The sequence below is a fragment of the Hypanus sabinus genome, chromosome 12, assembly GCF_030144855.1.
Source record: "Hypanus sabinus isolate sHypSab1 chromosome 12, sHypSab1.hap1, whole genome shotgun sequence".
NCBI classification, from domain to species: domain Eukaryota; kingdom Metazoa; phylum Chordata; class Chondrichthyes; order Myliobatiformes; family Dasyatidae; genus Hypanus; species Hypanus sabinus.
The window spans coordinates 39,568,068-39,591,354 of record NC_082717.1 but is presented as its reverse complement, the minus strand read 5'-3'; the positions used below and the strand labels follow the sequence as shown (position 1 = coordinate 39,591,354).

Below are 23,287 nucleotides of genomic sequence, written 5' to 3'. Positions count from 1 at the left end.
GGTCGTTACCTTCCCTATTGAAAAAAAGTCCAAGGCCTGACATTTACTGTGATATATATCTAAAAGCGTTTTAACACATTTACCTGGCAAACACGAAGAAATCTGAAGATGCTGGAAATTCAAGCAACACACACAAAATGCTGGTGGAACGCAGCAGGCCAGGCAGCATCTATAGGGAGAAGCACTGTCGACGTTTCTGCTCGAGACCCTTCGTCAGGGTGTGTTGCTAACACATTTACCTGAAATATTTCATTACATGAAGTGGAAATCATCATTTATTTATTATGAATGTATTAAATTTGAAGGGGTTTGGCACAAAAATGTTCTACCAAATGTAAAAGAAAAAGTTGCACATTAGTTTACAGGCCAATGCCATCTTTAGGAGTAGAGACAGTCACACTGAAGTAACAAGGAGTTCCGTTCTTTCTGCCCAGTGCGCATGCGTGTAGCTCCCCTGCACTACAGAGTGTAATTCAGTGGTCCCCAACCACCAGGCTGCAAGGAAACGATATGAGGTAGCTGCACCTTTCCTCATTCTCTGTCACGCCCACTGTTGAACTTGAATACATGCGAGGTTATCAGTCGCCTAAACGCAATGATACCCTCGTGCCAGTGATCATTGGTTGGCCTCACGCGGCCGGTGGGAAGCGCCGTTGGTACTTGCCTGGAGTTCAGACAGAAGGGCGCCACTTCTGAACCTGTTTAGCGCACCAAATGTGCCTGGGGAACCCGGTGCTAAAATATTTGCAGATGACCTAATTCAGGCTCAGCGTTTTGTAAGTATCAGAGCAGCTACCGCACTGCGATCTACTGAAACAAACTTTTGTCAGCCGATAGATCCTACGGGGGGGGGGACGACGTCCTGTCGCACTCCTCGCTCGGCTGGTTGCTCTCTCTGGACTGCAACCACCGGCCCTGACCTTGTCCTCTCACCCCATCCATGACCAGCCGCACCTGGCCAAGGCGTCTGTTGGCGGGCGGGAGGGAGGCTGCAGTGAAGGCTGGGAGGCTTAAAGGCTGAAGCCCTCAAAACTGCTCTGTCACCTTGAGTCCAAGCACCCTGCACTTAAAGACAAACACGTTGAGATTTTTGAGCGGAAAAAACGTGAGCAAGCGGGACAGAAGCTAAGTGCCGAGAGCCACGGAAACTAAATTGCAGAATAGACTGGACATAAGGAACCTGCTTTGAGTATCGGTGTATTCCCATCGTGTTTAACACTCTTCCTCTGCCGGTCTGCAAGAATATTGTTAATATTAAACTGGTCCGCAGTGCAAAAAAAAAAGGGTGGGTACCCCTGGTCCCCTGGTGTTTATACAATATTTCTACTTCCGGGTTGCATGGTTTTAATTCTGGTGTTTTCTGCCCTGGTGTGCATGCGTGTAACTAATCGATCTGGGGTCGATCTTGCTTTTCACTAAGGCCAAGGTAGGGGATCTTGGGCTTAAAAAGGTTGGTGACCACTACTATAGCCAATTCATCCATAATCTCAGTAGCCACTCATTTTTCTATTTTGATTGTTGATTGCAAAAATCCATATTAAGAGATTACTTGGCTTTCGCCCAATTCATTTGCTTAATATAAATTTTCTAGTACTGGTGTAGGTGTTTAATTCCTTCCGAGCATCATCCAACATTAACGGATAGTCTATAGCATCTTTTACTATATGACCTGACCTGGTCCCTTAAAATTACCTCCCTGAACAAGGCGGCACAGCAGCACCTCCACTTCCTAAGGAGAATGAGGCAAGCAAGGCTCTCTCTGTCCCATCTTAACTGAATTTTATAGGAGCACCATTGAGAACATCCTGACAAGCTACATTACTATCTGGCATGGCTTCTGGACTCCCTGCCACATCACTTTCAAAGTCTCAATGGTTAATCTGTTCTGTAGCTTACAATATCTAATTTATACACTTTACTTTTGTATATATAGGTGTAATTCATTTGTAGATTTTATCTTATAAGGTTTGCTATGTGTACTACTGTGCTTTACACCCTAGTTTGGAAAAATGTTGTCTCATTTAATGGTATACATGTGTACAGTTAAATGACAATAAACTTGACTAATACAAAATGTTTTTCCTTGCTCTTTTAATATTCCTAACTATTTCTCCCACCTCATTCTCAATGGACATAATGTTTTCTCAGATCTCTTCCTTCCTTTCCATCCGTTAAGAGAAACTGATAGCCATAACTGTATTCCTTACTACTTTGCCATTATTTTTTTTCTCATTGATATTTTTTGTCCTTCTTTGCTGGGTTCTAAATTTATCAATATCTTCAGATCTATCACCAACTTTTCAACATACACATTTTTTTTTTAAATTCTCAACTCTAATATTCACCAAATCTCCTTGGTTAACCATGGTTGGTTCAGCACTCTCTAATACTTAGCAGACAACCCATTTCTCAACATCTCTTTTGAACTGCTGGTTTTCAAAACAATAGAATATGTACTTGAATAGTTACTATGGAAGAGCTCACATCCAAGCACTCACAGTTAATGAAAGACTAGGTTGATCTTATAAGTCTTTTGTTGTGGAGATAACCTAACCTAATGCCTTTAAAACTGCATTAAATTCTCTTAGTCACACACATAATGAAAAAGTCTCACTTATACTTTCTTTGTAGCTTTGCCAAGACCTTCATTATGGCAGAACAGACTGTTAGTTAGCAGCAATAATTAAAGACTTGATAGTAGCCACTGAAATGTTACTTTTCTAAGACACAAGGTTTTTTTTAGCCAGTTTTTTAGCCAGTTTTTTTTAGCCAGACATGATACCAATGGCCCAATTTTCAATTATACCAATACCTGAACCACTCAGCATCAAGTGTGCTCATTAGAATCTCCAGTTATCTCTAGCCTCTCCAGAGGCATTTACTCTAAAAACAGACTTGTAGTAAGCTCATCCCTTCCTGATGACATTGCCATCATTGACCATATACAACATAATAAATTCATCAGACATTCAAAGCAGACTCAGCTATAGTTCCACAGAAATGTGTTACTGATATCCTCTAATAATTTACTATGCAGTCATGAATTCTATATTATATATCAAATTTATGTGCAGGAACACAGGTGTTGTTGTCATGTTGAAATACTCCTTACCTTAGGTCTTGTAAGTCCCTGATCCCTCAAATCATCATCATCAACATCTGCTTTCCTGTCTCTTTTCTTTGTGTTGTTATTTAGCACTTGTGAATTTGCTTTCAATACATGATTTATCACATGTAAACAATAGGTGCGGCGAACTTCTTCTCCATTTTGAGTAGCTGTCCTTTCTGGATAATACAAGTCTTTGTAAGCATTCATTACAGAGAATAGTCCTTGTTGTAATGGTGTGAAGAATTCTTGCTGATTGACTTTTGCAAGGGTCCGACTGTTTAATTTAGGCCACGTTGCTTCAAGAGGTTTTTGAAGATAAAGATTTTCCAAAGATTCACATGATAAGTCTTTGATTGAAGTCTCCTTTAACAGAGGACTGGACCATACGAGGCGTCCAAGAGTAGTCCACTTGCAAAAATAAAATATTAATGTGATTGCAATTGTATTCATCTTTTGAAACATATAAAACAAAATTTCTAAGTATATTTGGACATTTATTAAAAGTTTTCAAAAGAAGCACATTTAAGTCTTGTAACAGAATTATAATTCAAAGTTATTTAATTAATTAAATACATATAGTATTGTGCAAAAGTCTTAAGCATAAGTAAGAAAAAATATACAGCAAAGGTTCCTTCAAAAATAATGAAATGTAAAGCTACTAAATATCAAAAAAATTATGAAGAGGAGTACACAGTAGATAACAAAATCAATTCATTATCTGGTCTGACCATCCTTTGCCTTTAAAACTGCATTAAGTTCTCTTAGGTACACTATTATGCAGTTTAATAAGAAGATCAGTTGGTAGGTTGTTCCAAGCATCTTGGAGTACTTCCTGTAGTTCTTCTGCAGACTTGCAGAAGTCGTCTCGCTTGCTTCTGTCTCTCCAGATAATCCCAGACAGCCTCAATGATGTTGAGATCAATCATCTGTTGCAGAACTCCTTGCTCCTCTTTTGCTGAAGATGGTTCTTTATGATCTTGTATGGGGTAATTGTCCTGCTGAAGAATGAAGTTGGGACCAATCAGGCGCCTTCCCCGATGAAATTGTGTGAAGGATGAGAATCTGCTTGTACTTCTCAGCCCTGAGGATTCTGTTAATTCCAACCAGATCACCTACTCCATTTGCAGAAATACAGCTTCAAACCTGCAGGGAGCCTCTGTTGTGCTTCACTGTTGGCTGCAGACACTCATCCACATAGAGCTCTTCAGAAATTCCACAGATGAATTGCCTCCTGCTTGAGCCAGAAATTTCAAATTTTGACTCATCAGTCCAGTGCACTTGCTGCCACATTGTTCAGCAGCCCAGTCCTTGTGTTTTTGTGCATAGGTAAGTCCGTTGGTTTTGTTTCTACTTTGGAGGAATGGCTTTTTGCCAGGAACTTCCATGAAGACCACTTCTGACAAGACTTCTCTGGAACGTAGAGGGGTATACTTGGGCTCCAATGGTCTCCATGAGTTCAAAGCAGTGCTGGACTTCTTTTGATTTAAAAGAGATGTCAGTTTAATGTATCTCTTGCCTATTGCACTCAGTTTCTGTGGCTGACCACTGCGTTTCTAGTCCTCAATCATGCCTGTTTTCTTGTGCTTCTTCTAAGAGCTTAGGCAGTATAACTTGAAACTCCTGTCTGCTGCAAAATTTCTGCTTGGGAGAAACATTGTTGATGCACGATGACCATTTTGTGTCTTGCTGCTATTACTTTTGCGATGGTGTAAAAACTGATTATTTGAAGGTTAAACTGTCACATCTGCCACATCCTCACATTGTAGTTTGGTTGTCCTTTACCCAGTTTGATTCCTTCTACACTTGTTTCAGTTATCAGTTTAGTTAATTCAACTCATTATGTCATTATCATTAGCACCTGTTATCTTTGTTTAATCATGCACTGGCTATATAATAACAAAGTAATCAAGTTTTTATTTGAAGTGGGCTATTACATAAATGTTACTTTCCGTAACAATATTTTTTAAAATTCTCTAATATTTAATTTTTTAGAAAATGAATGGTTGGAAATCTAAGACCTGCTCTTTTCTACCGACACAATGATGCAGAAGTCAAAAAAATTGAAATAAAATTTATATAAAAAATCTAAGGTGCCAAACACTTTTGCACAGTATTATAAATATTTGCTCAGTTTGGAAAAAGGATGACAACTGATCATCAATAGCTGGTAAAGGGAGTGTCATTCACTTTTGTATGTAAAACTAATATTATGTATTTATTAAAAAATGTCAAATCTGTTTTTACCTTCTAATATAATTATCAGTAAAAATTATTTGTAGATAATGGTACAATATTAATTACCAAAGCCAAGTCATAGCACTTTGACATCAGGATGAAATAATCTATTGTTCATCCTAACCCATAATTCACTAGGGCGACATGTAGCAAACATCTGTAGCCATCTGACCCTAGTATTAGTAAAATATTTTTCAAAAATAAACTCAAGGATCAGAAACAATTTTTTAAAGTCAAAACCTGAATAGCTTGCTTCCAATTACCTTACACTGCATTGTACTTTTAGTCTGGGTTATGGTTTTCACATCATTGCTGTCTATTTCTCTGTCCACATGCTGCTTAAAGGGATCTGAAAAGGAAAAGTGCAGTCTTTGTAAACAAAGTTACAAAAAAACTAATTACAGACAAAAAAAATTCCACAATTCAGCAATGAATTTTGTGCTACTCAGCTCATACACTGAGGCTGGTACTTAGACATCATTAATTTACTGTGGCTGTTCTCCAGATGCAAAATGCATTATTAATCTGCCATCATTAATGATTGATGCACGCAGCTCAAAATGACCCAGTTCCATACATAAAACCTCAAAATGAACAACTGCAACGGATACCATCTGTACTCCATCATAAATTAATTACAATTGCAAGAAAAAGTTTGTGAACCCTTTGCAATTGCCTGCTTTTCTGCATTAATTACGCATAAAATGTGGTCTGATCATCGAAGTCACAATAGGACAAACATGGTCTGCCTAAACTAATGACACACAAACAATTGTACTTTTCATGGCTTTGTTCAACACATTGTTTAATCATTCACACCTCAGGCTGGAAAAAGTATGTGAACCCTTGTATTTAATAGCTGGTAGAATGTCCTTTAGCAACAATAACCTCCACCAAATGTTTCCTATAGCTGCTGATCAGACTTGCACAACAGCGAGGAGGAATTTTAGACCATTCCTCCATACACAATTGTTTCAGTTCATCAGTATTTCTAGAATACCTTGCATGAACAGCCTCTTCAGGCCATGCAACAGCATCTCAATTTGGTTATGGTCTGGACTCTGACTTGGCCATTCTGAAACATAATTTTTTTTTCATTTTAAACCATTCAGTTGTTCATTTACTCTTGTGTTTCAGATCATCATCTTGTTGTATTAACATGAAGCTTCAGGTGACAGACTGCTACCCTGATATTGTCCTGTAAAATGTTTTGATTCAATTTTGAATTCATTGTTCCCTCAACTATTGCAAGCTGTCTAGGCCCTGAGGCAGCAAAGCAGCCCCAAACCATGATGCTCCTTCCAACATACACAGTTCACAGTTGGGATTAGATTTTGGTTCTGCCAAAAAGTTCAACTTTTGTTTCAACTGTTCAGAGCATTGTTCCAGAAACATTGTGGAACATCCAGGTAGTCTTTTGCAAACTTGAGATGTGCAGCAATGCTTTTTTTTGGGGGAGAGTAGTGGTTTCCTCCATAGCGACCTTCCATAAACACCATCTTGTTCAGTGTTTTTCTTATAGTGGACACACGAACAGAGACTTTAGCAGGTTCTAGAGATTTCTACGGGTCCTTTGCTGTCTTGGGTTCTTTTTCACCTCCTTCAGCATTGCAACTTGTGCTCTTGGTGTGATCTCCTAGGGAGAGTAACAACAGTACAGAGTTTCCTCCATTTGTAGACAATTTTTCCTACTGTGGACTGAAGAACACTCAGGTCTTTAGACATGCTTTTGTTGCCTTTTCCAGCTTCATGCATCTCTACAATTCTTCTTCTAAGGTCCTCTGAAAGTTTTTCTTTCTTTCTTTTTCAATCTTTTTATTAAGTTTCATATATAAAAAAATATAACATAACATAATATTGAATAGGTTATAAATACACTAGGCTTGAAGTTAAATTAGTAATAAGATATCAATATCTTATTGAAATATCAGCAAGGAACATCATAAAATAATCAATCAAACCTGTATTAATTGTATGTAAAAAAGGATAATCACAAAAACAGAGAAAAAAATACAAGAAAAAATATATGTTGAAATAAAACAATAAACCTAAACTAACATGGGCAATAATAATAGTTTATATATACATGATAGTGTCAAGAACTCCGGAACTCCATACCAGAACAAGGATAAAAAGAGAAAAGATCTGGAAGAGGTCAAATTAACTCATATGAAAATGGCAAATAAACGGTCCCCAAGTTTCTTCAAATTTAATTGATGGGTCAAAAATAGTACTTCTAATTTTTTCTAAGCTCAAACAAGAAATAGTTTGAGAGAACCACTGAAACGTGGTAGGAGGGTTTACTTCTTTCCAATTTTGTAATATAGACCTTCTAGCCATTAGAGTTGCAAAGGCGATCATAAAATGGGGTTGTAAATCAATATTCCAAACTGAGGAAATGATAGCAAATATGTCCTTCCAATAGTTATATAAGGTGGGACATGACCAAAACATGTGGGTCAATGAAGCAACTTCCGAGTGACATCTGTCACATTGAGGGTTAATATGGGAGTAGAATCGAGCAAGCTTATCTTTAGACATGTGGGCTCTATGTACCACCTTAAATTGTATTAAAGCATGTTTAGCACATATAGAAGAAGAGTTAACCACTTGTAAAATTTTTTCCCATTTTTCTGTTGATATAGCATAATGAAGCTCTTTTTCTCTCTCTTGTTTAATTCTGCATGACATTTCTGGTTGTATCTTCATGATCATATTATAAATAAGAGCCATTAAACCCTTCTGACAAGGATTCAAGGTAAAAATTGTATCTAAAAAATCCATCGGAGTTGAATGGGGGAAGGATGGTAAAACTTTATTTAAAAAGTTTCTGATTTGTAAATATCTAAAAAAAATAAGTTTTAGGTAACTTAAATTTATTAGAAAGTTGGTCAGAAGACATCAGACTACCTTCAAAAAAAAAGATCACAAAAGCATGTTATACCTTTCCTTTTCCATACGCTAAAGGCTTGATCTATTAAGGAGGGTTTAAAAAAAAAGTTAAATAAGATAGGGCTATCAAGAACAAAATTTCTCAGAGTGAAAAACTTACAAAATTGAAACCAAATTCGTAATGTATGTTTGACAATTGGGTTAGATATCTGTTTATTGAACTTGACTAAATCAACGGGAAGAGAAGAACCCAGAACGGAGAATAAAGAATATCCTCGTGCATCATTACATTCCAAATTTACCCACTGTGGGCATAATGGTGAGTCCAAATCTTGTTTCCAGTATATTAAGTTTTGAATATTATTCGCCCAATAGTAAAATCTAAAGTTAGGTAAAGCTAAACCACCATCTTTTTTAGGTTTCTGTAACTGCTTTTTACTTAACCTGGGTTTTTTATTTTGCCACAAAAATGAGGAAATTTTTGAATCTATGTTGTCAAAAAAAGATTTAGGAATAAAAATTGGTAAAGTTTGAAATAAATATAAAAATTTCGGTAAAACCATCATTTTAATAGCATTAATCCGACCAACCAATGATAAGGATAAGGGAGACCATCTAGTAGTAAGTTGTTGAATTTGATGAAACAAAGGTAAAAAATTCAATCTGAATAAATCTTTATGTTTCTTGGTAATTTTTATACCTAAATAAGTGAAGTTATCAGTAATAACTTTAAATGGTACCCTGTTATTCAGTAAAGTTTGCGCATTTAAAGGGAATAATTCACTCTTATTTAAATTTAATTTATAACCAGAAAAACTACCAAACTGAACCAACAAGGATAGAATAGACCTATCAGGATCAGAAATATATAACAACAAGTCATCAGCATATAGTGATAACTTACATAACTTCTCATTACGGGTAATACCAAAAATACCAAAAATACTACGTGATTCACGAATAGCAATAGCTAAAGGTTCTAATGCAATATTAAATAATAATAAAGGACTTAAAGGACAACCTTGTCTCGTACCGCGAGATAATTGAAAAAAAGAGGATCTCTGATTATTTGTAAGAACAGAAGCAACAAGTTTATAATATATTAGTTTAATCCATGATAAAAATTTAGAACTAAAATTAAAATTTTTTAACGCATTAAATAAGTATGTCCATTCAACTCTATCAAAAGCTTTTTCAGCATCTAATGAAATGACACATTCTGGGGTTCTGGGTGAAGAAGTATAAATTAAATTAATCAATTTTCTAACGTTGAAAAAGGAGTACCGGTTCTTAATAAAACCAGTTTGATCTTCTGAAATAATCTGTGACAGTACCTTTTCTAACCTAATAGCTAAAATTTTTGTAAGAATCTTAGAATCTACATTTAATAGCGATAGAGGGTGATAGGATGCACATAAGGTAGGATCCTTATCTTTTTTAAGAATTAGAGAGATAGTAGCCTCATAAAAAGACTGAGGTAATCTCTTCTTAGTAAATGCATCATTAAAAATTTCACATAAGAAGAAAAAGTTTTAAAAAATTCCATAATAAAACCATCAGGACCAGGGGCTTTCCCTGAATTCATTGATGAAATAGCCTCTCCTACTTCAGCCATAGAAATAGGAGCATCAAACAAACTCCGATCTTCATCTGTCAGTTTGGGAATATTCAAATTATTAAAAAAATTATCCATCATAGACAGATAGCCATTAGATTCTGATTGATATAAAGATTTATTAATTTCTTTATGATCAGTAGTCAAATTACCATCTTGTTTACGAATTTTAATAATTTGTCGCTTAGTCGAAATAGCTTTTAATTGGTTAGCTAATAATTTACCAGTTCGATCACTATGAACATAAAATTGAGCCCTGGTCTTAATTATTTGATTATTATCTTCTTCAATTGAGAATAAGCTATGTTCCATTTGAAGCTCAACTCTCTTCTTATAAAGTTCTTTGGTAGGAGTCATGGAATAAATCTTATCAATTTCTTTAATTTTATCCACCAGCGTAGCTATATCAAGATACCTTTGTTTTCTTTTACCAGCGGAATATGAGATAATTTGTCCATGGATAAAAGCCTTAAAGAATCCCAGAGTATTCCTCTGTCAATCTCTTCAATATAATTTGTTGGAAAAAACAAGTCAATTTGTTGTTCTATAAAGGTGATAAATTCTGGATCTTGAAGCAAAGTAGCATTGAGTCTCCAAGATCTTGAGCTAGTGAAGGAATCCGACACCTTAATAGACAACTTCAAAGGAGCATGATCCGAAATGGCTATAGAATCATATTTACAATCAATAACGTCTGTTAATAAACGATCAATAAGAAAATAATCAATTCAGGAATAACTATGATATACATGTGAAAAAAACGAAAATTGTTTGTCTTTAGGATTCAAAAAGCGCCATATTTCAGTAATTCCCGAATCAACCATAAAGAAATTAATAACTGAGGCTGATCTATTCGGAAGAGTTCAAATAGGTTTAGATCTATCCATCGAAGGATTTAAACAACAATTGAAATCTCCACCCATTATCAGCATATGTTCATTTAAATTAGGGAGGGAAGTAAATAAATGTTTAAAAAATTCAGGGCAGTCAAAGTTTGGAGCATAGATATTAACTAAAGCCACTTTTCGATTAAAAAGTGAACCAGCAATCAACAAAAATCTGCCCTGTGGGTCAGAGATAATTTCATGATGTGTGAACGAAATTGAGGGGTCTATAAAAATAGACACACCCCTAATTTTGGCAGTAAAATTCCAGTGAAATTGTTGGCCCTTCCAGAATCTAAAAAAGCGTTGTTTATCCTCTCTCCTAATATGGGTTTCCTGTGCGAAAATAATATTGTAGCGGTGTGCTACACGCAGCGCTAAAATTACGACACGGAGTTGGTAACTGCAGTCGAAGGAAAAAACTTTATTCGAAAACTTCAGCCTCACTTTTAAGCCTCCCTCAACCTGCCCCCCGTGGCGCAGAGGCTCCAAAGCTCTGTGCTCGCAAACCCCCGTAGGCTATCTAATTGTGAGTCGGTTCGGATGTGCCAGGAAATGGGTCGCCACATAACCCCCCCCAGAACCGGCGATACACCCCCCAATGTCCACAGTCTGGGCCAGAACCTGCTTGGGAGGTCGGCCTCTGCGCCGAGGTGCCAGAAACTCGGCTGGCTGTGCCAGGTCCACATGGGCCGGTTTGAGGCGGTCCACCGTGAAAACCTCCTCTTTCCCCCCAACGTCCAGCACGAACGTGGACCCGTTGTTCCGGAGCACCGTAAACGGCCCCTCGTATGGCCGCTGCAGCGGTGGCCGATGCCCGCCCCTTCGTACAAACACAAACTGACAGTTCTGCAGGTCTTTGGGTACGCAGGTCGGGTTCCGAGCGTGCTGCGAAGTGGGAATGGGGGCCAGGTTACCGAGCTTCTCGCGTAGTCTGCCCAGGACTGCTGCGGGTTCTTCCTCTTGCCCCTGTGGGGCTGGTAGGAACTCCCCGGGGATGACCAGGGGCGCGCCGTATACCAACTCAGCCGACAAGGCGTGCAGGTCATCCTTGGGCGCTGTGCGGATGCCGAGTAGGACCCAGGGAAGCTCGTCTGCCCAGTTGGCTCCTCGCAGGAGGCCCATGAGGGCCGACTTCAGGTGACGGTGGAAACGCTCCACTAGCCCGTTCGACTGTGGGTGGTAGGCAGTTGTGTGGTGCAGCTGAGTCCCCAAAAGGCTGGCCATAGCCGACCACAGGCTGGAGGTGAACTGGGCGCCTCTGTCGGAGGTAATGTGGGCCGGTACACCAAAGCAAGATATCCAGGTGGTGATCAGGGCTCGGGCTCAAGATTTGGAGGTGGTGTCGGTGAGCAGGACCGCCTCTGGCCATCTTGTGAACCGGTCCATGATAGTCAGGAGGTGTCGCACTCTGCGTGACACTGGCAGGGGGCACACAATATCCACATGAATGTGGTCGAAACGCCGGTGGGCGGGATGGAACTGCTGCGGTGGGGCTTTGGTGTGCCGCTGCACCTTGGCCGTCTGGCAGTGCATGCACGTTTTGGCCCATTCACTGACCTGTTTGCGGAGTCCGTGCCAAACGAACCTGCTGGAAACCATCCGGACAGTTGTCCGGATGGAGGGATGCGCCAAGTTATGAATGGAGTCGAAAACCCGGCGCCGCCAGGCTGTCTGGACGGGGCTGGCCGGTGGCGACGTCACGGAGTAGGGTCCTTTCACCCGGGCCTACGGGGAGGTCCTGGAGCTGCAAACTGGAGACTGTGGTTCTGTAACTCGGAATCTCCTCATCCTCCTGCTGCGCCTCTGCCAGTGCCTCAAAGTCTACCCCTTGGGAAAGGGCATGAACGGTAGGGCGAGAGAGCGCATCCGCCACGACATTGTCCTTACCCGAGACGTGCCGGACATCTGTCGTGTATTCAGAGACGTAGGACAGGTGGCGCTGCTGGCGGGATGACCAGGGGTCGGACGCTTTCGTAAACGCAAAGCTAAGCGGTTTGTGGTCCGTGAACGCGGTGAAGGGCCGACCTTCTAGGAAGTACCTGAAATGCTGGATTGCCAGGTAGAGCGCCAACAGTTCCCAGTCGAAAGCACTGTACTTGAGCTCGGGTGGCCGCAGGTGTTTGCTGAAAAATGCCAGGGGTTGCCAGCAACCTGCAATCAGTTGCTCCAGCACCCCACCGACTGCCATGTTAGATGCGCCCACTGTGAGGGCGGTAGGGGCGTCCATTCTGGGATGTACTAGCATTGCCGCGTTCGCCAAAGCTTCCTTCGTTTGAACGAAAGCGGCGGCGGACTCCTCGTCCCAGGTAATGTCCTTGCTCGGACCCGACATCAGGGCGAACAGGGGGCGCATGATCCGGGCAGCTGAAGGGAGGAAACGGTGGTACAAAATGACTATACCTACGAATTCCTGAAGGCCTTTGACCGTGGTGGGTCAGGGGAAGTGGCGGACCGCATCTACCTTAGCGGGCAGAGGGGTTACCCCGTCTTTAGTAATCCTGTGGCCCAGGAAGTCAATGGTATCGAGTCCGAACTGGCATTTGGCAGGGTTGATTGTAAGACCGTACTCACTCAGTCGGGCGCAGAGTTGACGGAGGTGGGACAGATGCTCCTGACGACTGCTGCTGGCTATGAGGATGTCGTCCAAATAGATGAACGCGAAGTCCAGGTCCTGTCCCACCGCGTCCATTAACCGCTGGAACGTCTGTGCGGCATTCTTCAGGCCGAACGGCATGCGGAGGAACTCGAAAAGGCCAAACGGGGTGATGAAAGCCGTTTTGGGGACGTCGTCAGGATGCATCGGGATTTGATGGTACCCTTGGACGAGGTCTACCTTGGAGAAGATCCGTGCGCCGTGCAGGTTTGCTGCAAAGTCCTGAATGTGCGGCACAGGGTAGCGGTCCGGTGTGGTAGCCTCGTTCAACCTGCGGTAGTCGCCGCACGGTCTCCAGCCTCCCGTCGCTTTGGGCATCATGTGCAGGCGGGAGGCCCATGGGCTGTCGGACCGCCGGATGATCCCCAAGTCCTCCATCCTCTGGAACTCCTCCTTCGCCAGTCAGACCTTGTCCGGGGGAAGCCGCCGAGCGCGGGCGCGGAGGGCTGGTCCCTGGGTCGGGATGTGGTGCTGTACGCCGTGTCGGGGCATGGCCGCTGTGAACTGCGGTGCCAGAACCGATGGGAAATCCGCCAGGACCCTGGTGAAGTCGTTGTCGGACAGCATGATGGAGCCGAGGCGAGGGGCTGGCAACTGGGCTGCACCCAGGGAGAACGTCTGAAAGGTCTCGGCGTGTACCAGTCTCTTCCTGGGCAGGTCGACCAGTAGGCTGTGAGCCCGCAAAAAATCCGCACCCAGAAGCGGTTGGGCTCCGGCGGCCAGTGTAAAGTCCCACGTGAACTGGCTGGAGCCGAACTGTAGCTGCACCTGACGGGTGCCATAGGTCCTTACTGTGCTGCCGTTCACGGCCCTCAGGGGGGGACCCGGTGCCCTGCTGCGGGTGTCGTAACTCGTCGGAGGTAAAACGCTGATCTCGGCACCAGTATTGACCAAAAACCGGCGTCCCGACCTTCTATCCCACACATACAGGAGGCTATCCCGATGGCCAGCCGCCATAGCCATCAGCGGTGGCTGGCCCTGGCGTTTCCCGGGAACTTGCAGGGCGGGCGACAACGGCGGGCTTCTGCGTCCCACCGCTGGTGGTAGAAGCACCAGTGTTCCTTGGGCCGGGGGTTGGCGGGCTCTGCGGCTGAGCCTGGACTGGTTTGCTGCTGGGAGCGTGGCTGGGAGATCTGAGCGATGGACACCTTTTTGGTGTTCCACAGCAAGTCCGCCCGGGCTGCCACCTTCCGGGGGTCACTGAAATCCGCGTCGGACAGCAGCAGGCGTATGTCCTCGGGCAGCTGCTCCAGGAATGCCTGCTCAAACATGAGACAGGGTGTGTGTCCGTCGGCTAGAGACAACATCTCATTCAAAGCCGAAGGAGGTCTGTCTCCCAAACCATCCAGGTGCAGTAAACGGGCAGCCCGCTCGCGCCGTGAGAGTCCGAAAGTCCTGAGGAGCAGGGCTTTGAATTCCGTGTACTTGCCGTCTGCCGGGGGCGACTGTACGAACTCCGCGACCTGGGCCGCTGTGTCCTGATCGAGGGAACTCACCACGTAGTAGTAGCGGGTGTCTTCTGAGGTGATCTGGCGAACGTGGAATTGGGCTTCGGCTTGCTGGAACCATAGGTTTGGTCGCTGTGTCCAGAAACCCGGCAGTTTCAACAAAACCGCATGAACAGAGGCGGCGTCGGTCATTTCTGGTCCAAAAATCGTTTGGACCATCGGGGTCACCAATTGTAGCGGTGCACTAAAATTACGACATGGAGTCGGTAACTGCAGTCGAAGGAGAAAACTTTATTCGAAATCCTCAGCCTCACTTTTAAACCTCCCTCAACCTGCCCCCCGTGGCGCAGAGGCTCCAAAGCTCTGTGCTCGCAAACCCCCGTAGGCTATCTAATTGTGAGCCGGTTCGGATATGCCAGGAAATGGGTCGCCACAATATTAGCATTTAGTCTATGGAATACTTTAAATATTTTCTTACGTTTAATCAGATGGTTTAAACCATTAGTATTCCAAGAGATAAAATTAATAGACTTATCCATCATGCCAATATTAATTGTATATATCATAAAAGGTTAAAAAAACACATAACCCATAACTCAGGAAGAAGGGGAAATGATTCAGGAGCAACCGGAGAACATGACACTTCAACAATATTAATAATTTAAAGTCGGCCCATAAACTAAAAGCAAAAAAATAAAAAGCAAAAGCGTGAAAAAAGACCCCTACCCCCTCCCCCAAACCCTCGAAAAAAAGCCAAGCGGCAGGTGCACAAACTAATACTAATATTACCCCCATCTCAAGAAGGCAACTCCATGAAAAGGTAAAAAGAGACTATACAACACCCAGGTTTAAATGAAGGGTTGATAGAAAAATAAGATATATCAATCAAAAAGAGAAAAAAAATATAATAAAGCAAGAAATCATTAATAAAAAAAGAATAAACATTAGAGTTTTAAAAAAGTGTAATATGCCTTTAAGAAAAATCCCATATTCAAATACAAGTAGATGACATATTCCAAAGGCAAAGACTTATGGGAAGAAGGAACAACATTTTGAAAAAACCATATTACAAAATATAAATGTAAATTCTCCAATCGATCAAAAAAGTAAAAAAAAATCATCAAAATAGAATGGAAAAAGGATTCAATAATCACTACAATACAAAAAAGGTCTAAAAATCCAAAACATTCATCCCATATTCAAGTACAAGCAGACAAATAAACAAGCATGGAAAGCAAAGTCTTATGGGAAGAAGAAACGACATCTTAAAAAAACTAGATCTTAATACAAAGTATATATGTGTATACACAATTCAGAGAAAAAGAATTAAAAAAAATCATTATAGTAAAATTGAAATAGCATCTATAACCGTGATAAAAAAAAAAGGTCTACAGACCAAAGTAAAAAGCTATAACGCGGCTTCATGAATTAAAGCCCAAAACGAAATGGCATCTTCTCTCCAAAAATTCTTCAACATAACACATAGTTCAACTTATGGTAGAAGATCGATATTCCTCGAGGAATTTCTTCGCGTCTGTCGGAGTTATAAAGAAGTGCAGGCTGCCGTCACCCAAAGTAACTCTGAGATTCGCTGGGTATCTTAAAGCTTGTTTAAGTCCGATCTGATGAACCTCTGCCATCACTGGTTTAAAAGCGATTCTTTCTCTCATCACTTCAAACGAATAATCTTCAACAATATGAAGCGTATTGTTTCTGTGAAAAATCATACCTTACTGACGAGCTAAACGGATTAAGAGCTCTTTCTCCCGAGGATAATGAAGGCGAACAATCACAGCCCGTGGCTTGTCACTCGAGGCCGAGAATCTCGAAACTCTGTGGGCGCGATCAATAGTAGGTTTAACTTTCAAAGCATCAGCGCCAAAAACTTCCCACAGTGAGTTAGTGAAAAAATCAATTAAGTCACCAGACTCAACATTTTCAGGCAGTCCAATGATTCGCAAGTTCTGTCTGCGAGATTGGTTTTCAAGATCGGTAATTTTAAACTTATAATGCTCTACTATTTGAGCAGTCAACAGTACCTTTTTCTCCAGTGTTTCAATGGTACGTACTTTTTGACAAATTAACTCTTCAAGAGTCGCGATCTTGTCTTCATGCCGTTGAATATCTGATGCCTGCGACTGAAGCTTGGTATCAAGCGATCTAACAACTTCTTCAAGCTCAGACATTTGAGGTAAGTTTACTTTCCAAACTTGCTAGTTTAGTATCCAGTTTAATATCCAGAAGATTAGAAATTGCCTCGAGGGATAAAGGCTCTTTAGACGATTTCTTAGCTGTAGCCATTTTAAGTTTGAAAAAATTAAATCAAGGAAAGTTTAAAAAAAATCATAAGTATCAACCCATATGATTAAATACGAAAAGATTTGATTAAAGGGTGATTATGGTTTAAAAAATGAAGAGCGCCTAAAAGGCAGGTGTCTACGTCGCCATCTTGAAACTCCACCCCCCCCTGAAAGTTTTGATCGAGGAATGGTGCATATAAACAGATCTTTCTTGAGAAGAATACGCTGTTTCAGTAACCTGATTTTGTGTGTCTTTTTTTTATTCAGGCAGGGCACCTCTACAAACCACACAACCAATCTCATCTCACTGACTGGCACACCTGAGTCCAAACTGCTTTTGTACAAGGCATTAACCCAGAGGTACACATGCTTTTTTGAACCTAGACTGTGATTGTTTAAATGGTGTACTCAGTATTGACGAGAAGGAGTACAACTGTTTTTGTGTTATTAGCTTTGGCAGATTTTTTTTTATTATTGTGATTTTGATGAAGATCAGACCACATTTTGAGTAATTAATGCACGAAAACAGGTAATTGCAAAAGGTTCACAATCTTTTTCTTGCAACTGTATTTCATTTTCAATTTCTGTATGAATAGTTTTATAATACGAATTAACAAATCTGAAGATTTGAGTTAAATCACCAAAAATATGCACTGAAGCACTAAAAGAAGGCATTCATGGCAATAGATTTTCTTTTAAAGACAGAAAGAACCATTTGGTTTCAAGTTTATTTAAATAAAAAGGTAGAATTCTTTCAGGCCCCTATTTCTATTCCATTCTCCATGGAAAAAGATTTGCAACTCATGCCAATATACACTTTCAGATTTTTAACTGGTTAGGGCATGACAGGATACAGGGAGAGGTGCTGAAAGTAAAATGGATCAGCCATGATGAAATGGAGGAGCAGACTCAATGGGCTAAATGGTCTAATTCTGCTCCTATATCTAATGGTCTTATATGTAAAAATACAGAAACATCTGGCGTTTTAGACTGAAGTATAAAAATATACTGCACAGCAAAAGTCCTTTACCAGTTAATGCTCGAGTCTATTTAACCTGTGCTTGCTCCCTTTAACTAAATCCATCACACAACCCTCAAATTCCTTATCCCTGATGCCTAACTTACTTCAGTGCATTCATTCTATTTTACTGTATTTTAGCAAGTTCCACGTTACTAAATGCCACTTTTGTTTTCTTGGTAACTTATATTTTGCACATTCTCATAAATGGATACACTGTTCCCTCCCACATTTTTAAATTGACCGGAAGTCAAAGCCCCGATGGCCGAAGCCTGGAGAATGAATCCTGGAGGCCTAACCAGGAGTTGGAGGACTGCCCATGAGTGTGGGTGGGAGGGAGGAAGGAAAGGGGCTTGATTGCTTCTGCTGCTTTGTTGCTTCTTGTTGTTTTGTTGGGTTCTATTGTTCTGCCAAGCATTGTGGGCATGCCACTTTGACAACAGAATATGAGATGACACTTGTGGGTTGCCTCCAGCACAACCTTGTTGGTTGTTAATGCAAATGATGCTTTTCACTGTAAGTTTCCATGTAGTGTATACGTAATAAATAAACCTGAATCTGAATCTCACTGACATTTTCAATTCTGACAAAACTGTTTATGTGAAATGTAACCCATTTACCTTACCAACACAGTCATCGAGTCAGGATCCTATGAACCAAAACAAGTCTCTGCCCATTATTAAGCAAACATTTACATTAACTTACAATAGTCCTATTTTATTCTTGCCAAATTTTCAATGCCTCCTCAGGTTCTAGCACTCCCTTACAACTTGAGGCAATTTACAGTGGTCAATTAACCTTCTAAGCTATTTGTCTTTGGGAATTTCCTTAAATATTGAGAGATACAGCACAGAACAGGCCCTTCTGGCCCGATGGGCTGCGCAGCCCACAATCCTAGCCTCATTACAGGTCAACTTACAATGACTAATGGGTAAATCTTTAAAATGTGGGAGTGCTGGAGGAAACTCACTAACTCATGGGAAAGACGTACAAACTTCTATATCTGAATTTAACTTTGAACTCTGACACCCTGAGCTGTAACAGCGTCACGTTAACTGCTACGCTACCACGGCGCCCCAAATGTGGGAGGAAACGTAGAAGAAACCCAAGCAGAACAGGCAAAATCCTTGCACAGCTGTGAGGAAGTATCTCTAGTTGTGGATTTATACCCATGCTTGTTATTAAACAAAAAATATAACAACACACATTGGATGAATCTGACAGAAAGCGCCAGTGTCATTGTTTCTGGAAGCTCATACCACACTTCAAATACGTAAATGAACAAAGTTCCTTTTGTATTTCTAAAATACAAAACAGGTATTTCATTAACAATATTTATTCACCACATTCAATTTTCATTGCTAGTGTAGAACAAGATGTACTTGAGACAACGACTAAAACAAAGAACTATGGAATGCTAAGTAAAGTAAAAATATTATCAGAATACATGCACATCACCACAAACAACCCTGAGATTCTTTTTCTGCAGGCATACTTAGCAAATCTATAGAACAGGAACTGTAAACAGGATCAATGGACAACAAACTGTGCATATGCAGATATAACAGCAATAAATAAATAGCATGAAATAACAAAATAAAAGAGTCCCAAATGAGTGTAGTTATCCCCTTTTCTTCAAGAGCCTGATGACTGAGGGGTAGTAATTGTTTTTGAACCTGCTGGTGCAAATCCTGAAGCACCTGTGCCTTCTATTTAATAGCAGCAGCGAGCACAGAAAGAAATATAAATGAAGATCTCACCTTCTGAACTGTTTGTGTAAGAAACCTCACTTTCATTCGCATTTTCATTTTCATCTCCATTGTAGTTACTTTCAAGACAGAATTTGGATTCATTCTTTACGTCAGTGAAATCAGCTTCCAGGTCATCAGTGTTTTTTCTATCCTGTATCACTGCATCATTTTCAAGCTCTTTTTCTGCAGTACTGTCTTTGTTTTCAGCATCACTCAATGCACCTGTTAAAACATTTTAAAAACCGTGGAAGAAATAAATGAAATTAGCGTTGCAGTAGCCTATGAATTAACATCAGAAAATAAAATCTTTATATTGATTTTTTCTAATGAAATTTCATAATGGGCTCTCCTCATATTCAGACATATAATAAGCAAAACTATGTATAAATTACTAGTAAATACCTCCCTCTCCTTGGCCATCTTCATCTTCAACTCCACTAGCAACATCTTCATCTATGTCCTCTTCCAAGTCTTCCCTCTCATTGTCATCATCCTCGGTCTTTCCTTCAAGTTCACTTTCACTGTCACTTTCATCTGAAGCAGTATTTTTTAAGGTGGAACATAGGTTTTGGTAGGCAGTTACTTGTTCCAGGCCAGATTCTGAATCACTTTCTGAATCAGACTGTTCTGAGCTATCAGACTGAAAATATATTTCACATGAAGTCATTTAACAAAAGAAAACTCTGTGCATCAACAACAATTTCCCAATATTGGGAAGAAGATATATCTAGAATCATTTGAGGAACATAATGCACAAAAATATTTCTTTACAGAATAACACTGAATTTCTTGAGCAAATTGCAATGGTAAACATTTCTGGGATGAATCACACTTTCAACTAGTTACTTTCAGGTGCAGATGACAGTTATGCAGGTGATGCATTTCAATGCTGTCTTTTTCTGCACAATGTTCCTTTAAGAATGTTGCCCAGGAAATTAGGTCAGATCTGTCTCACTATCACATTAGGGCAAGAGATACAAAAGCCTGAAGTCCCACACCACCAGGTCTAGGAGCAGCTATGTCCCGACAATCAGCTCTTGAACTGAACATCGGCAATCCTACCTCAGCAATGAACACAATGGATCACCTTTTGCATTACTGTACATTTCATTCAAATTATGCTTTTGTACAAATGTCTTTTTTTGACTCAATGTCACTATCATGTATAACATATGTAACACTTATGTTAAGTGTTTTCCAAATCTACTTGCTTGGGATGTTGCTACAAGCAAGTTTTATTTTTCCACTGGTTTCTGTACCTCACTGAACCTTGCATAGGACATAAACTCATCTTGATTCATTGGCCTGTCCCACCCTTCCTCACAAAACCACCCACCCATACCAAGCACTGGTCCAGTAAACATTCTCTGAACTTCCTCACCACAAGCTAGGACACCAATCTATGTCAAAATTGCTCTCTCCAGCCATTAAGGAACAACAGATGAAGGGAAGCATGCAAGAATGATTCAAAGGCATCTGGTGACTTGATCTCAGGTCCTACTGGAATATGCAGTAGCCTCCTTCTATCAAAATTGCAGTAGGACCTGATAAGTTGTGACTCTGTAACTGCATACGAGAGTAAATTAAGTTCAACATGTACTTAGCATCGTCTTTGATAAGAAATGGCAGGTACATCAGTTAATCAAAACTCACCAGTTCAACAATCTGAGTTGGTTCGACTTTGTCAGACACCCTGTAAAATAATACCCAATAAGTTAAAACTAGCCAAAGGCATCTCTCCTCCCAGCAATTCATGTTCCACACTGATGAATCCAACAGTTGTACAGCCAAATTGTTGCTCTTGGAATAAATAAAACATATCCCCCATGGAAATTTTAAAAACGCAAAAAAAAACAACAGCAACTGCAATTCAAATTTAAAGTGTACAAGAGACTGGCAATTTACAAGTTAGAGACCTTTCTCTTATTTCCCCCAGTTTCTCTAAGTATAAATTAAGAGTATAAGATATGAAGCTACATAAAGTTGTACATTTAGACAGCTCCATCTTGAGTACCAGACTTCGTAGTACCCAAGACATCTTCAAGGAGCAGTGCCTCAGGAAGGTGACGTCCATTATTAAGGACCCCTGTAACCCAGGACATGCTCCCTTCTCATAGTTACTGTCAGGGAGGAGATACAGAAGCCTGAAGCCATACACTCAGCAATTCAGGAACAGCTTCTTCCCCTCTACCATCCAATTCCTAAATGAACATTGAATCTTTGAACACTACCTAATTTTTTTATTATTACTGTTTCACTCTATTTTAATCTAAATAAACTTACTGTAATTGATTTACTTTTCTCCCCCTTTCTATATTATCATGTACTGCATTGAACTGCTGCTGTTAAGTTAACAAATTTCACTACAAGTGCCAGTGATAATAGACCTGATTCTGATACACTTTAACTTCTCTAGATGTGTACAGTTTCAACACAAAGTGATCAACACAGTCATGGCAGATTAAACACCAATAATCAATGGACAAGTTTCATACCATCCCAACTGAGTCATTTTGCACTATTTTGTTATATAATACTAAACCAAACTACAAAAAGGTCATCAGTATTATTAGAAACATCTGCAGGCTTTCTCGTGTTTGTAATATTATAAGAGCATCTTAGAAAAGAATTGACTCAGCATCAGATTTCTAAGGAAAATTAGGAATGGACAATCAATCCCAGGGCTGCCAACAAGTCCAAAGCCTCAAAGAGAAATTTAAACATTTGATCAGCGACCAATTATTGACACGTGACAACCATGCCTGTCAGAAAATCGCAACAAACCTTGGACCTCTTACAGCACTTAAATATGCCGGCAGAAAATCACTAGTATTACGTCGTATGCAGAAAGTGATAAAACCCGATTTCAAAAGTAGATTGTTCCCCAGCAGACAAATAGGAGACAGTTATCAACAGGACGCTAGAAAAACTCAGCGGATCAAGCAACATCTGTAGAGTGAAACAGGCAGTTGATTTTTCGGGTTGAGATCTTTCAATGGATTAAATAGAGTACAGTTAACTTACTTATCGTGAAAGGGATGTTCCTCCCCAAAGTCCCTCAGGTGCTTTTTCTGTTTCTTGCTCAAAGTACTAATGATCTCCGACCTTTTGCTACCTTTCCTTTTCCCCATGGCCACACGTTTCCTAGAGCTTTTGCCCAAGCTGAACCACCTCCCAATATGCCACCACACGATTGGCTGACTTGCCTCTGCCTGTATTCCGTTGGCTGAAAAATATGGTAATGTAGTGTGTTTGACTGCAGCATCAGCCAATCACCAGCCAGAGTTTCGGAGCAGGCGCGGCAACTGTGAACGATCAATCAGATTGGGGAAGTACTTAGAAGGGCGGGACTCCGGCGGATAAGTTTGTTTGAGTTGCG

At 40.7% G+C, this 23,287-nt stretch overlaps 1 protein-coding gene across 2 annotated transcripts in view; it reads right to left on the bottom strand.

Moving 5' to 3' along the window:
* The window catches only part of utp25 (UTP25 small subunit processor component), a 33,904-nt gene extending 10,818 nt beyond the window's left edge, over nucleotides 1-23,086 (bottom strand). For both annotated transcript variants that reach the window (XM_059985774.1, XM_059985775.1), the window contains exons 1-6: nucleotides 22,933-23,086; nucleotides 21,562-21,601; nucleotides 20,311-20,548; nucleotides 19,918-20,130; nucleotides 5,608-5,693; nucleotides 3,113-3,517 (exon numbers count right to left, since the gene is read on the bottom strand). In XM_059985774.1, the coding sequence (XP_059841757.1) occupies nucleotides 3,113-3,517; nucleotides 5,608-5,693; nucleotides 19,918-20,130; nucleotides 20,311-20,548; nucleotides 21,562-21,601; nucleotides 22,933-23,039 (1,089 nt within the window). In that variant the 5' untranslated portion in view covers nucleotides 23,040-23,086. The remainder of the gene's footprint in view (nucleotides 1-3,112; nucleotides 3,518-5,607; nucleotides 5,694-19,917; nucleotides 20,131-20,310; nucleotides 20,549-21,561; nucleotides 21,602-22,932) is intronic.
* Between the last annotated feature and the right edge of the window lie 201 nt (nucleotides 23,087-23,287).